Consider the following 12,729-nt stretch of genomic DNA (forward strand, 5'->3'; position numbering starts at 1 on the left):
GTTAAAAAAAGCGGAATAAGAGTAAAGTACCCCTAAAAAAAAAAAAAAAAAACTACATAAATATTTTTTGAAACTCACAATGAGATTATCTAAATCGTTTCCCCCCACTGGTTCGTCCGCGATGATGCGTTCAGTGGCATCGGGAGATCAGAGTTTGGCTCGTGGATGCATTTCTTGAAGGCAGCTCCTGACCAGCCCGGTGGCGTCGACGGCCGTTCCCCAGGCCAGAGAGACGCCGTAGCCACCGTGGCCGTAGTTGTGCACCACATGGGCCCCGCGGCCGCCGCCCAGCCGCTGTCCCGCCCTCTCCACCCTTGGATTCCTCCTGGAGGGCCTGAGCCCGACCCACTGCCCCAGCACTCTACCCCGACACAGGGATGGCTCCAGCCTGGTGCAGCGCTCCAAGATGGCCTCGGTGTCCCCGGGGTCGACCGCCAGGCGCCAATCTCCCTCCTGTCGGGTGCCGCCCACAGTGACGTAGCCGGAGCCGGGGTAGATGTATGACTTCCCTCCCTCTTGACGGATGAAGTGCTTCAGCCAAGGGGCGTCCACCTTCAAGACCTGGCCCCGGACCGGGACGAGCCCGCAGTCTCCCACCAGCTCCTTGGAGCCCAGGCCCGAGCAGTTGACAATGACGTGGTAGTCCGAGCTCAACTCCTCAAGACTGGAGACTTTCTTCTGCTCCACTTTACCGCCGGCTTTCGTGAACCTGGACACAAACGAGGAAACTAGCCATCCATCTATTTTCTATTGCCTTTGTCCTGAGAAAATAATTTAAAATATCAAAATAAATGAGTTCTGACCAGAAAAATGAAAATTAATGCAAGCAAAAAATGAAAACCGATTAAAATGAAAAAAACAAAAAAAAGTGACTTAAAAAAAACTTCTACCTCCCTCTAAAGACATAAAGTTAAGAAAAGCAGTGAAATGGGGGAAATATTTGAACAAAGATCAAATTTTCTGTGGCTCTTTTACCCATCAGGGTCTCAGAAATCCTCCAAAAACAAAAATACATCCAACCCACCCCCCCACCCCCCAAAAAAAAGGTTGAAATAGGAAAAAAGAAGCAAGCAAGCATGTTTGTGGAATAAATATATCAGGAAGTCTGAGCCGAAATTCAAAGCCAAAACGAACCTGTGTTGTAGCCAGGGCAGGTAGCTGGAACATTCGCACTTGATGGTGGTGAAGGCCTGGCCAAACGTGTGCTCGGGAAAGCGGCGCAGCTCGCGTTCGCTCAGGAAGCGAAAGCCAAGCACGATGTCCCACCAGTAGGGCCTCTTGTTGGCAGGGGGCTCCCTGAAGATTTGAACGCTATGGGGGGGTGAAGAAAAGATGACATCATCATACACAACATCACTTCATTTTACACTTGCATGTTACCCTGAGTTTAGCAGCACTCCGGCATCAGGTGCGTGTCTGGACTGCGCGATGGCCAGTAGGTGGTCAAAGGTGTCGCGGAACCAGCATCTTTGGCGTTCCAAAGGAATATCTAGTTCAGAGAGGGATGGCGGGTGAGGTGCAAAAGGAGGTGTATGACTCATTTATCAATTTGACATCTGGTCGATTTGAGTTCTTTTAAAATTGGCTGATTTTTCTCTCTCGTTTTAACAAATACTATCGGAGCAAGTATTGGAGAATTTTATTCGGAATCATCACCAACCTCAAAAATTCATCCTGGTTTGGCCCTAATTTATAAGTTGGAGGGGGCTGCAACACAATGGCATTTCATTTCCGATCAATGGGGAAAATTGCTTTGAAATCAGTTCAGTTCCAGTTGGTTACATAATGAATTAAACCGCTAAGTCAAAGCACCGCTATAGTTTATTTGGCTGCTTTGTGTTTATAATTAGATGTCTTTAAATTATATACATGTACAGCAGATTTGCAATTTTTTGGGGGGGCGGGGTCTCCTTTTTGATGAAAAATGATTAGTGGTATATGTCCATTTATTGAAGAATTTTTGGTTTTATAAAATACATTTCCATACATTTCATCTCTTCCGACTGCGTACATTCATCATCCTCAGTGAAATGGTGCTGACCGGTGTTTTTAAGGCATAGCGGCGTTTTTCTGCCCACCTGGAAATTGTTCCACATAGAGGATCCCGGCCGCTCCGTCGCTGGTGGTCCCTGGGCTGAATTTGTCGGCCAGCAGGGTGACCGAGCAACCGGGGAGAGTCTCGGCTATGCACACGGCCGTGGACAAGCCCACCACGCCGGCGCCTACCACCGCCACCTTTGCTCCTCTCATCCTGGGACACGAGAGAACAGTCATGAAGAACAGCCAACCGTCCCGGATGGCTGTGTAGTGCAGTGCCTTGAAAAAGTTTTCATACCAGAGATTTTACGTGATCAACCAACACCAAGTAGCACATGATTGTAAAATGGAAAGCACTCATCCATCCATCCACTTTCTGATCCGCTTTACCCTCACAAGGGCCGCAGGGCATGCTGGAGCCTATCCCAGCTGTCTTCGAGCCTTCGGGGGACATCCAAAACCGGTTGCTAGCGAATCGCAGTGCACACAGATACGAACAACCATCCGCGCTCACATTCCCGCCTTAGGACATTTTCGGGTGTTCAATCAGCCTGCCATGCATGTTTTTACTCACATTCCCGCCTTGGGACATTTTCGGGTGTTCAATCAACCGGAGTACCCGGAGAAAACCCACACAGGCCCGGAGAAAACATGCAAACTCCACACAGGATGGCCGGAGCCGGGATCGAACCCACGACCTCTGCACTGTGAGGTCGACGCGCTAACTTACTCCACTACCTGGCCGCCCAATGTAAACCATGAGTATGCAAAATAAAGAGGAGGGTTGACACATAGCAACCTCAGGACAGGACAGACCGGAAAAACATTTAACTCAAACAGTATGGTGGTACCTCTACTAAATTAAGTGGTTCTGGAAGAATTTTTTTCACTAGAAAATTTTGTTTGTAGAGACGTAAAATGTCCTAACCCATTCTAAGCCTCTAACAAATACATGTTACAATTAGATTATTGCGCAATTATTACTTTGGAGTCAGCCAGTCCTCCATGAAGCGTCTCGTGCATAGTGTAAAAAAAAAACAAACGATAAAGAATAAAAATGATGGTCATTTAACTTTTAACTGCGTCCTCATCGTGCTTTGCCCTCGTTCGTTCATGTTCTCTCTCAGAAGAGTTTTTTTGGCCTGGCGTTTTGTGAAGAACTGATCCGAGGACGTTTGCTTTTGTCGGCTTTTAACAATCCTTCGAAAACGTCCAAGGCGAACATCAGCACAGTGAGCGATCACCCGACTGATGAACACTTTTTCTGAGTGATTCACATTTACGTAAAACTATCGGAACGCCTCATGGCCCGAGGGTCGAATGACTAGAACGTCGCACAGACACATATCTATCTACACCAGTGGTTCTTAATTAACCTTGTTAGAGCTACTTTCGTATGAAGAGATGTCAGTAAGTAGAGTTATCACTGTACCTTGTTAGTTAGAGAATGTCAGTTATCCAACTAATCCACTTCGAATCTAGTTGAATATGACGCATGAGTTCATCAGCAGGCAAAAGGGGCTGAATGTTCATGAATTCTAAGGGGAAAGTTTATTTATTAAATGTTGTTTTCATGTCGTTATTTTTCTGTTTACTTATTAAATGCCTGCAATGAATTCGAAGCCTTTTCGTATGTAAAATATACAAATGCCATTATACAACAAATATGTGTTTAATTGACTTTAAAGTACTTGACCAGAAAATCAGTAAATTAAACATTTTCAACATACAACATGCAATGCCCTTTACTTTGGAGTCAGCCAGTCCTCCATGAAGCGTCTCCAGCTGGTCCAGAATGCCGCTGCTCGCCTCTTGACTGGTACTCGTAAGAGGGAGCACATAACTCCTACTCTGGCATCCCTTCGCTGGCTCCCCATACATTTTAGAGTTATTTTCAAGATCCTCTTATTTGTTTTCAAATCTCTAAATGACCTCGCGCCACCTTACCTCTCTGAGCTCATCCGCCCCTATACACCTGCCCGGCGCCTCAGGTCTGCGGACCAGACATTATTAGAAGTACCAAGAACCAAACGGAGGCTCAGAGGGGATCGAGCCTTTTCTGTTGCTGGTCCCTCTCTCTGGAACGACCTCCCACTGAACATTCGGCAAGCCTCCTCGCTGCCCATCTTCAAAACCGCCTCAAAACTCATTTGTATTCTTTGGCATTTGACTCAGCATGACTTAGATTTGTTCTTGGTTTTTGCTGTTCGGTGCTTTCTACCGTCTTTGTTACCGATTTGCTTTACTGTTAGTTGTATATGTTAATTGCTCCATGTACAGCACTTTGTATGCAGCGATGGCTGTTTGAAAGTGCTCTATAACTACAGTTGAGTTGAGATACATTTGAAGGGCTACATACGACAACACCGGACGGCCACAATACACCTGCAGAATCTAACGCGCATACAAGATAAGAGATAGTTGCTTGCTTGGAAAAACAAAAACAGAAGTTTCACGAGCATCACGAACCTGCTTTTTTGTTCAGTATAGACCTCCAACGTCGCTTCATCTGCTACTTTTTTAAAACGCTGGTTACTGCTTCTGCAATATTTCAAAAAACACAGTTGAGGCACCCAGTTTTAACAACAAAGTGTGCCTCGAGAAAGGACTGTCACGTCACAGCAAGGGGCCCAGGTCCGCAAACTCGATTACCCCTATCCAGACTGTTTTTAGATTCTATCAGGCTTTTGCAAAGCTTGCTGATCGTTTGAATCGGCTATGTTGAAGGATAGAGACATCGTAACAGGTTGGGTGGAGGCATTACATGATCTGCGCTAAATCGTTTGAATCGGGTATGTTGAAGGATGGAGACATCGTAAACAGGTTGGGTGGAGGCATTACATGATCTGCGCTAATCCACTATATATGTAGATCTGCTCACACAGAAGTCTCGTCAAGAGTGCATTCCTCGCGATAACACCTCACGCTGACTTTTTCCGGTTAGCAAGAAAACGGTAAGGTCCTAACAGCTCACTATTCACGAAAAAACTCGACGGGGTTTCTCCAACGAATGCGTTGCCAAGCTCTATTCATTTTACGTCTTTACGTAGGTCAGTTTTTTTTTTTACCTTGTTTTTCTTTTAGAGAGCGTTTTGTTCGAGGTGCTGTTGATTTTTTATTTTTTGCGAACGTGAAAAAGTTATACGTTGGCCTTTGAGCTTCAAACACCTTTGGGGGGGGGGTGTCTACTACATGCCTGATGAAAAGGCTATTATATGTTACAGTATTTTATTTATTCTTCTTCTTAAATATGTTCGAATCAAATCCTTATCCAAATAGATATGTTTCAACTGATGAATGTTGTTTTTCCGTTTCTCTTTTGTGGGAAGTCTTGTTGCACTCAGAACCAGAAATTAGCAAATGAACGAGCGAGAAGAATTAATATTTACGACAAATGATCTTGTTTTCTGTAAAATAACCAAAAATCAGTTTCTTGCTACTGTAAAAAATATCGATAACAGCTGTACAATAGAATATTGTCACGTGTGCAACTGTACAATTATTTCTGTGTACAATTGTACATAATCCATGTCAGGTAAACTTCAAAGAGTTGATTGCAATACAACTCTAATGTCGGTGAAAGATGTCTAAAAATTGTGGTTTGACTGAAAACTGCCAAAAAAGTAGCGATAAACTGCTCAGAGGTGGTTAATACCCAATCAATCAAACAAATAAACAAACTTTATTTAGATAGCACTTTTCATGCAGAAAAATGCAACTCAAAGTGCTGTACAATGCTTTAAAACATTTCAAATTTACACGAAAAAAAGTGCCTGTTTTCCCTCCAAAATGGTGGCTCACAGTTTGAGCCATGATGTCACACCCACATCTTCCAAATTGCTCAACTAATGTTGCCTGGACTTATTAATATATACTGTATGTTTTTTTTGTTCCTTTCATGTAAGTAGAGTACACTATCAAATTGTGGTACATGTGTTGAGATTATAGTTTATTATTTTTTAATTACAGTTTTTCATTTTAATTTTTGTTTTCTAAATTCTCGTAGTTTTGCGGTAGTTTTTGTAGTGGGTTTGTTAGTTTTTATTTCTACAAAATTGCCTTGTTTCAGTTGGATTTCTATTAATTTTAGGAGTCTTTTTTTTCATTCGGGGTGTTTGCTGAGATGGTAACAATATTGTGGAAAAAGAATACAATTAAAAATATTAGCTTCCCACCAGATTGAGCAACAGTATAAATAAGGCAGTTTGGCAGTGTTTTTTTTTGCTAGCATTAGCATTGGCGTTAACAGCAATAGCATATTGACTCCTACCATTAGCGTTAACGGTATAAGCATTCTATAACCAAGTATGCATTGCATTTAAATAAACATTGTGGGTATTGTTTTAATTTGTGTATTTAGTTTTACAATAAACTTCAACGGGGTTGTCATTAAACATCCTAAAGCACGCTCTGGGAGGGCAAAATAACCTTTGTCACACCTCGCCTCACAGGCAACAGGGTGCATTCGGGGTGCTTTCAGAATATTGGAACTTCTGTCGGCTCTGTGCCGTTTAGTACATTCATTGATTTTCTTTGATTATCATATTTATATGATCGTGAGAAGCCACACTCAAAATCCCAATTATAGTTTGATTAATTGCCTAGCTCTACAATAATAGCACTTTTTAAATTATGGTCAAGGAAGGCATGCCCCAAAAGTGTTTTATTCTTTTTTGCAGCAGTTCACTGAAGAAGATGACACTGATGGCCTCATCTTCCTCGCACAAGATGACCGTCCTGAGCAAATTGGCACACCTCAGGAAGTGTGAAATCCTGTGTGACATCACCCTGCTGGTGGAGGGCGAGTGTTTCCGGGCGCACAAGGCCTTGCTGGCAGCGAGCAGCGACTACTTCTTACAGCTTTTCACCGCCAAAGATGTTGACGCCAACACCGGGGCTACCTACCGATTGGACAGCGTAACGGCTGCCACGTGCGGGGCGGTGCTGGAGTTCATCTACAGTGCCCGGGTGTGCGTTGAGCAGGGCGCCGGCGAGCAGCTCCTGGCAGCCGCTCGGTTGCTGAAGGTGGGCGACCTCGTGAAGGCGCTGCAAACCACGCGGCGACGCAAGGGAGGGCGAGCCAAGAAGAGCCTGCTCGTCAGGAAGCAAAGGAAGAAGAATCCCTCATGTGACGACCACGCCGAAGAGCGACAGGAAGTAGCTAACAACAGAAAAGAAGGGGAGCAGCCCACTCGGGCAGGAAGACGCAGGATCACGCTGCCCGTCAAGTACGACGCCTTTAAAGTGGGCGGAGACTTATCACCTGGAGGAGGAGAGCCAGTAAGGAGGTGCAGGAAGAGAAAATATCATGACACGGAGGCCAGATGTCACGACTGTGGCAAGGGGTTCAAAAACCATATCTTCCTGAAGATCCACCAACGGACTCACACAGGTGACCTCCTGCATCATTTTAACATGACTGTCACTACAGTAGACACCGGTAGACACACGGTGCCGCACCAAAACTTGCTCAGATTTACAGACATCTTTTCGTACATTCTCCCCATAGAAACAATTCTCAAAACTCGGGATGGGTGAGTAAGGATACCAGTTCTCGGTCTCGGGCCTATAACGGCCTTCTTTTAAGGTATCGGGTGCTAATGGTGGCTGACGATACCAGCCACCGATACATCATAGTCAAAAATAAAATCTGACATTGAGTAAGTCCTTCTCGGTGGTAGTCTGCGAATAATCATCTGAATCAGAAAGTTGTCTTTGTTGACAATTTTTAGCCATTGAGTTCAATGAAATTTTATTCATGACATCAAAAGGACTCGAGGTATTGCTGAGTACTCAAAGTGTGAATACTCGTACTGATACCGGTCTGAAAAAAAAGCCAAATCGTGCCAAGCATTCCTGCTCAAAACGTCTAGCTTATAGTTTTTGTTATGCTCACAAGCTAATCCAGTCTTCCCTCCTAGCACCGTACAGGAAGTGATGTCATTGTTGCTCCCCACCCGCAGGAGAGAAGCCTTTCTCCTGCCAGGTGTGCGACGCGGCGTTCACGCAGAAGCACACGCTCCTGGTGCACCAGCGCAAGCACACCGGAGAGACGCCGTTCGTGTGCAGTGTGTGCTCCAAAGTCCTCGCCACCAAGCACAGCCTTCACGAGCACATGAACCTCCACCAAGGTGATCACATCTTGCTTCTCGCGTAAGGCGTGCGTGTAACCTAATCACGTGACTGTTGTGTCTTACAGAAAACAAGTCATTCTGCTGCGACCAGTGCGGAAAGAGCTTCACTCAGAGGAGGCAGCTGAAAAGTCATTACAGGGTCCACACAGGTCAGATGGAAGCAGACTGGATGCGTTTTTTTATTTGCTTTTATTTGAAGGTCATATCGCCCGGCCCTCGAAAGTGTGAATTTTATTAATTGTCGTTTCTGTATTCATTGTAGGCAAATCGCTTCCAGAGTGTGCTCATTGCCAGCACAAGTTTTTGGATACGGCCCAGTTGAAAAAGCACTTGCGCACTCACACAGGTAAAAAAAAAAAAAAAAACATGGGTGGATGGATAGTACTTTGCTTTATAAAAGTCCACTAGCTTTGCCATGACTGTATGTTTTTGTAAAGTATGAAACTGTTAGGTGAAATATGTGTTTTTGTTGTTTTGTGCGAACTTGAACGGATTTTGCATCGCTAAAACCTGCATAGAATTGATGGCCATTATAACTGCAAAAAAAAAAAAAAAAAGTACAATTTCCTTGTAAATTGTTGGGCTACGACGTCATATGTGGCAGGTGAGAAGCCGTTCACGTGTGAGATCTGCGGGAAATGTTTTTCTGTCAAGAGCACTTTGCAGACGCACATCCGGATACACAGGTGAGCACCATCACTGCACGCTAACTAATTGCTGTCGGTGCCTTTCCACGGGACAAGACGGGTACTGTTGGAAGTGCCGGCTCAAGTTTTGCAAAGGGTAGCTTAGCCCCTTTGCGCCAACTGCTGCAATCTGATAATGTGATGTACACAATAGTATTTTCCCATTTGAGGTCCTGATTTTAAGCGGAAGAGAAACTGGGAACGGGTCATGACCTCAACCTCAGATCCGCCGTCGCAGTGTAACCGTGACAAAAATTTAGCTTAGTCCTGCAATGTGCAAAGTATTGCCTGAGTGAGTCTTGTCAAAAAAAAAAAAAATTATAGCGCATTCATTCAGCAGATTTTTTCCTAAAGTTGGTTATTGAAATGTATTTATTCCTTTTTATTTATGTATAAAAAAAATGTTATTTCATTTTCCCAAAATGTCCCATGTTGTGTCCCACAGAGGCGAAAAGCCATACAGCTGCACCGTGTGCGACAAGTCCTTTGCCGACCGCAGCGCCTACCGCCGCCACGTGGCCTCCCACTCGGGCAAGAAGCCCTTCAACTGCTCGGCGTGCGGCCTCTCCTTCTCACGCCTCGACAACCTGAAGACGCACATCAACACCCACAATAAGGAGAGGGTGTCCAAAGCGGAGCCCGCCGATCGAGGCAGCGATGGCGCTGCCCTGCAGGCACAGGTAGGTCAAGGCAAGGTTCTTGTCGTTCATGACGGGACGGAAACAAAAATTGAAGATGTTTTTGTGACCAAAATACAATTTAAAACTTTTTGAAAAAATTAAAACTTGCTGAAATTACATCTTACGTTTATAAAACTAATTAAATATAATTATTGTGAAAACATTTTTTTTCGGGCGTTACACCCCATCTGCGCTCCTGTTTTTCGTGGAAAATGTATCTTGAATCCTTATCTGCGTTTTTTGAAGAATTGGTTATGTTAAAAACAAATAAATGAATACGTAAGAAAAAAATACAAAACTTTTTTTTTCCCTTTTTTTTAATTAGTCAAGGGGCAACTCAGAATGTGCTCCTGGGCTGCATGCGCCAGTTGCTCATCTCTGATCTCGACTGATAAATAAATACAATATGCATATAGAAAAATTAAAGGTCACTCATCTCTCGTCAAGAACATGACACATGCTAGATTTCAGGAAAAGTAAGATTGTTCCTGTTTACAACAATATCCTTCAATTTAACAAAAAACAAATGCCAGAGCACACACATGCACCTTTTAAATGAATGATTATTCAAGTGGTTATTTTATTTTCCTATATTTTAGTCGCGTTACTGTTGTAATAATGTTACAGTGGCTTATGATAAGAACTATACGTTTTTGCAACTCCCAAAATCCGTCTCGTTTTTTTTTTTTAATGAACACTTGGGCCTACTACGCATCTGTATTTTAATGGTGATCATGTTAGTTGCACTTTCGATTTTTTTTTTTTTAAGTGGTAGAAAGTTGATAAACAATTTATCCTATGGTATATGGCAATATACGGCAAATTTAAAGAGCTGAAGTTGGAAGTGACCAAATTAGAAAAAAAAAAAACCTCACCATTTCAAAGTTCCATTACATTTGCATGAACGCAGCTGGAAAAAAAAATGGCCGGCATAGAACCCGCAAGATAAGTCAATGTGACAAGAGTAAATGTAACGCCTCTCCTCCCGCAGGTCCAGAAATATCAGCTGGAGTCAGGCTCGGAGCAGGAAATCCAGCTTCTGGTGACAGGGGAAAACATCAGCTTGACGCAGGATATCGGCACTGTCACGCCCCAGATCCAGATGCTCGGCTCGCTGGACACTCAGGCCGGGCCGCCGCGGACTGAGTCCATGTACGTCATCACCCTGAGCAAGAAGGCCGCTGAGCATCTGCATGTGGCGCATGGGCCCGCCCAACAGGTGGCGCCAACGCACGTCCAGGGCGTCCACGTCAACCAGCCCATCTCCATCAGCCACACTGGCGAGCACATCTCCAGCCACCACATCCACGGACACACTTTCCAGATCCAGGCCGGGACCGTCTACGCCACCGCCGCGCCGCCACCCGCACACCCGTGAGCGCAGCGTCGCCGACGAATCCGGTAAACTAACACTCGTGGCATTTAGTTACACTTGTTGGGGATGAAAACAAAAAAAAAAACAGAGGCAGCTCAAAGTGCGCTAAACACTACGTTACGTGTCCAATATTCCTGCCATGCCAGAAAACAAACAAACATAAAAAAACAACTTCACTCTTAACCCATGAAAAGTAAGTTTCACGTGGCAACATGATAAGTCAGTTACTTACGGTTGAGGTGACTGGCTGGTGGAGTCCTTTTTGATGTCTCATAAAATCAGTGTTACGAATAGTGACTGACCAATTTATCGGCTAGCTGATGGGATCAGTCAAAACTAGAATTGGCCAAAATCGGCAGATTTTCTTTTCCACAATTTATTTATTTTTGCCAATTGTTTTATGTATACATTTTGGCTGAGAGTTCTCTCTCTTGTGAAGTTCAGCAAATGCCAAAGGACAAAGCATTTTAAAACAGTCAAATGTTCTGACTGTAATTCATGTCGTTATTTTGATAAGCATTAAGGGACCAAAAATGCGAGTTACAGTCAAACCTCGGTTTTCGTCCATAATCCGTTCCAGAAGGCTGTTCGAAAACCGAATTGTTCGAAAACCGAAACCACGCTCTTTTTAAAATAAAAATGTTTATTGAACATGTCTGCTCACAACGGAAAGCAACACGAGGAAGCGTCACTTCCTCGTCTACCCGAGGAAGCGTCACTTCCTCGTGTAAGGAAGGCGAGAGGAGTCAAATGGTGCATTCAAGTGTGCTCAGTTTGTACGAGAACCGAAATTTGTTCGTCATCCGAGGCATAAAAAACTCGAAATTTTTGGTCGAAAACCGAATTGGTCGAGAACCGAGACATTCGAAAACCGAGGTTTGACTGTATTTTATTCATCATGTATTTTTTTTTCTCAATCCTCTGATTGCTTACTCTGTGAAATTTTATTCTGCCAAATTTCTGAATTGGCACCGACTTAAAACAAACAAAAAAATCCATATAAACTGTCGTGTTAAAAAATAAAATTGTTTAAAATTATTTAAGCGTTAAAAAGAAAACACATACTAGCTACCGCCAGTGACCTGAACTGGAAGTATTTGCCTCATTTTGTGATGCTGTGAACGCAGAAGCCAAATGTCATCACGTTATTAGGTGAAACTTAAAATGTCTCATCTTTTAACACCATAACTCTCATTAAGTTATGACGTAAATCTTGTCAGATTAAATTTGCACTTCGTTGCTTCAGTAAAACAAACACTTAGAGAGAGGTTTAAATAAAGTTCTTTTACAGAGCAACACCGTGCTGTTGTTTTTACTTAAAAAAAAAAAGAATTTCAACCAAGGTTTCATTTCAGCTTCCACGTTTGCGGTGGGACTAATGAAGCCATTGAGGTCATTTCTTCAGGACTGCATGTGGGCATATTATACAGATTGAAGAAATATTTCAATTCTACTTCACGTAACATTTAATAACAAAATATTTTATTAATGAATATGACTGAGTATTATTTGATGAAAGAATACAGTACATAAAAAAAAAAAAACGGATGACAGGACGCAATTGTAACTGAATTCCAAAATGAAATATCGCTCTTTGATTGAAATATGCCAAACAAAATCCAATGTCCTGCTGTGACCCTTACCACTACCTCCTTGCTACCATGGCGACAACAAACTGAGCTACATCTATCGAAAGGTGTAAAAATATGCACAGCTCGGGCTCGAGGCCAGCTGCGTTCCTCTCGGATACAGAGACGCCATTGGCCGGGAGCTCCGGGGCCTGCCAGCCAATAGGAAATGACCTCTCCCGACCACCT

The 12,729-nt window shown here is 43.6% G+C and overlaps 3 protein-coding genes across 7 annotated transcripts in view; 2 read left to right on the plus strand and 1 right to left on the minus strand.

The window, feature by feature from the left end:
• Positions 1-93, plus strand: part of LOC109517234 (SAM and SH3 domain-containing protein 1-like) — a 27,289-nt gene extending 27,196 nt beyond the window's left edge. Inside the window, exon 16 of the mRNA XM_019872260.1 lies at positions 85-93. Within this exon, the coding sequence (XP_019727819.1) occupies positions 85-93 (9 nt within the window). The remainder of the gene's footprint in view (positions 1-84) is intronic.
• ddo (D-aspartate oxidase) lies at positions 34-4,718 on the minus strand. The gene is made up of 5 exons (XM_019872238.1): positions 4,507-4,718; positions 2,079-2,251; positions 1,381-1,489; positions 1,135-1,311; positions 34-709 (listed from the first exon to the last, which is right to left on the minus strand). The coding sequence occupies exons 2-5, from the start codon at positions 2,248-2,250 to the stop codon at positions 148-150; spliced, it is 1,020 nt and encodes a 339-aa protein (XP_019727797.1). The 5' UTR covers position 2,251; positions 4,507-4,718; the 3' UTR covers positions 34-147.
• A 160-nt stretch (positions 4,719-4,878) lies between these two features.
• The window catches only part of zbtb24 (zinc finger and BTB domain containing 24), a 28,527-nt gene continuing 20,676 nt past the window's right edge, over positions 4,879-12,729 (plus strand). Inside the window, exons 1-8 of one of the 5 annotated variants that reach the window (XM_019872397.1) lie at positions 4,879-4,991; positions 6,717-7,429; positions 8,001-8,168; positions 8,237-8,320; positions 8,434-8,517; positions 8,776-8,857; positions 9,303-9,537; positions 10,529-10,999. In XM_019872397.1, the coding sequence (XP_019727956.1) occupies positions 6,733-7,429; positions 8,001-8,168; positions 8,237-8,320; positions 8,434-8,517; positions 8,776-8,857; positions 9,303-9,537; positions 10,529-10,915 (1,737 nt within the window). In that variant the 5' untranslated portion in view covers positions 4,879-4,991; positions 6,717-6,732 and the 3' untranslated portion in view covers positions 10,916-10,999. The other 4 variants (XM_019872398.1, XM_019872399.1, XM_019872395.1 and 1 more) reach the window with 4 other exon arrangements.

The sequence above is a fragment of the Hippocampus comes genome, unplaced genomic scaffold, assembly GCF_001891065.2.
Source record: "Hippocampus comes isolate QL1 unplaced genomic scaffold, H_comes_QL1_v1.1 scaffold92, whole genome shotgun sequence".
NCBI classification, from domain to species: Eukaryota; Metazoa; Chordata; class Actinopteri; order Syngnathiformes; family Syngnathidae; genus Hippocampus; species Hippocampus comes.

Bases quoted from the DNA above. Each gene is read 5' to 3' on its own strand.
- ddo (XM_019872238.1), bottom strand. From the start codon at position 2,250: ATGAGAGGAGCAAAGGTGGCGGTGGTAGGCGCCGGCGTGGTGGGCTTG. The intron at 1,490-2,078 runs GTGGGCAGAAAA...TCTCTGAACTAG, and splicing joins CTATGTGGAACAATTTCCAG to ATATTCCTTTGGAACGCCAA. The intron at 1,312-1,380 runs GTAACATGCAAG...ACCCCCCCATAG, and splicing joins GGAGTGCTGCTAAACTCAGG to CGTTCAAATCTTCAGGGAGC.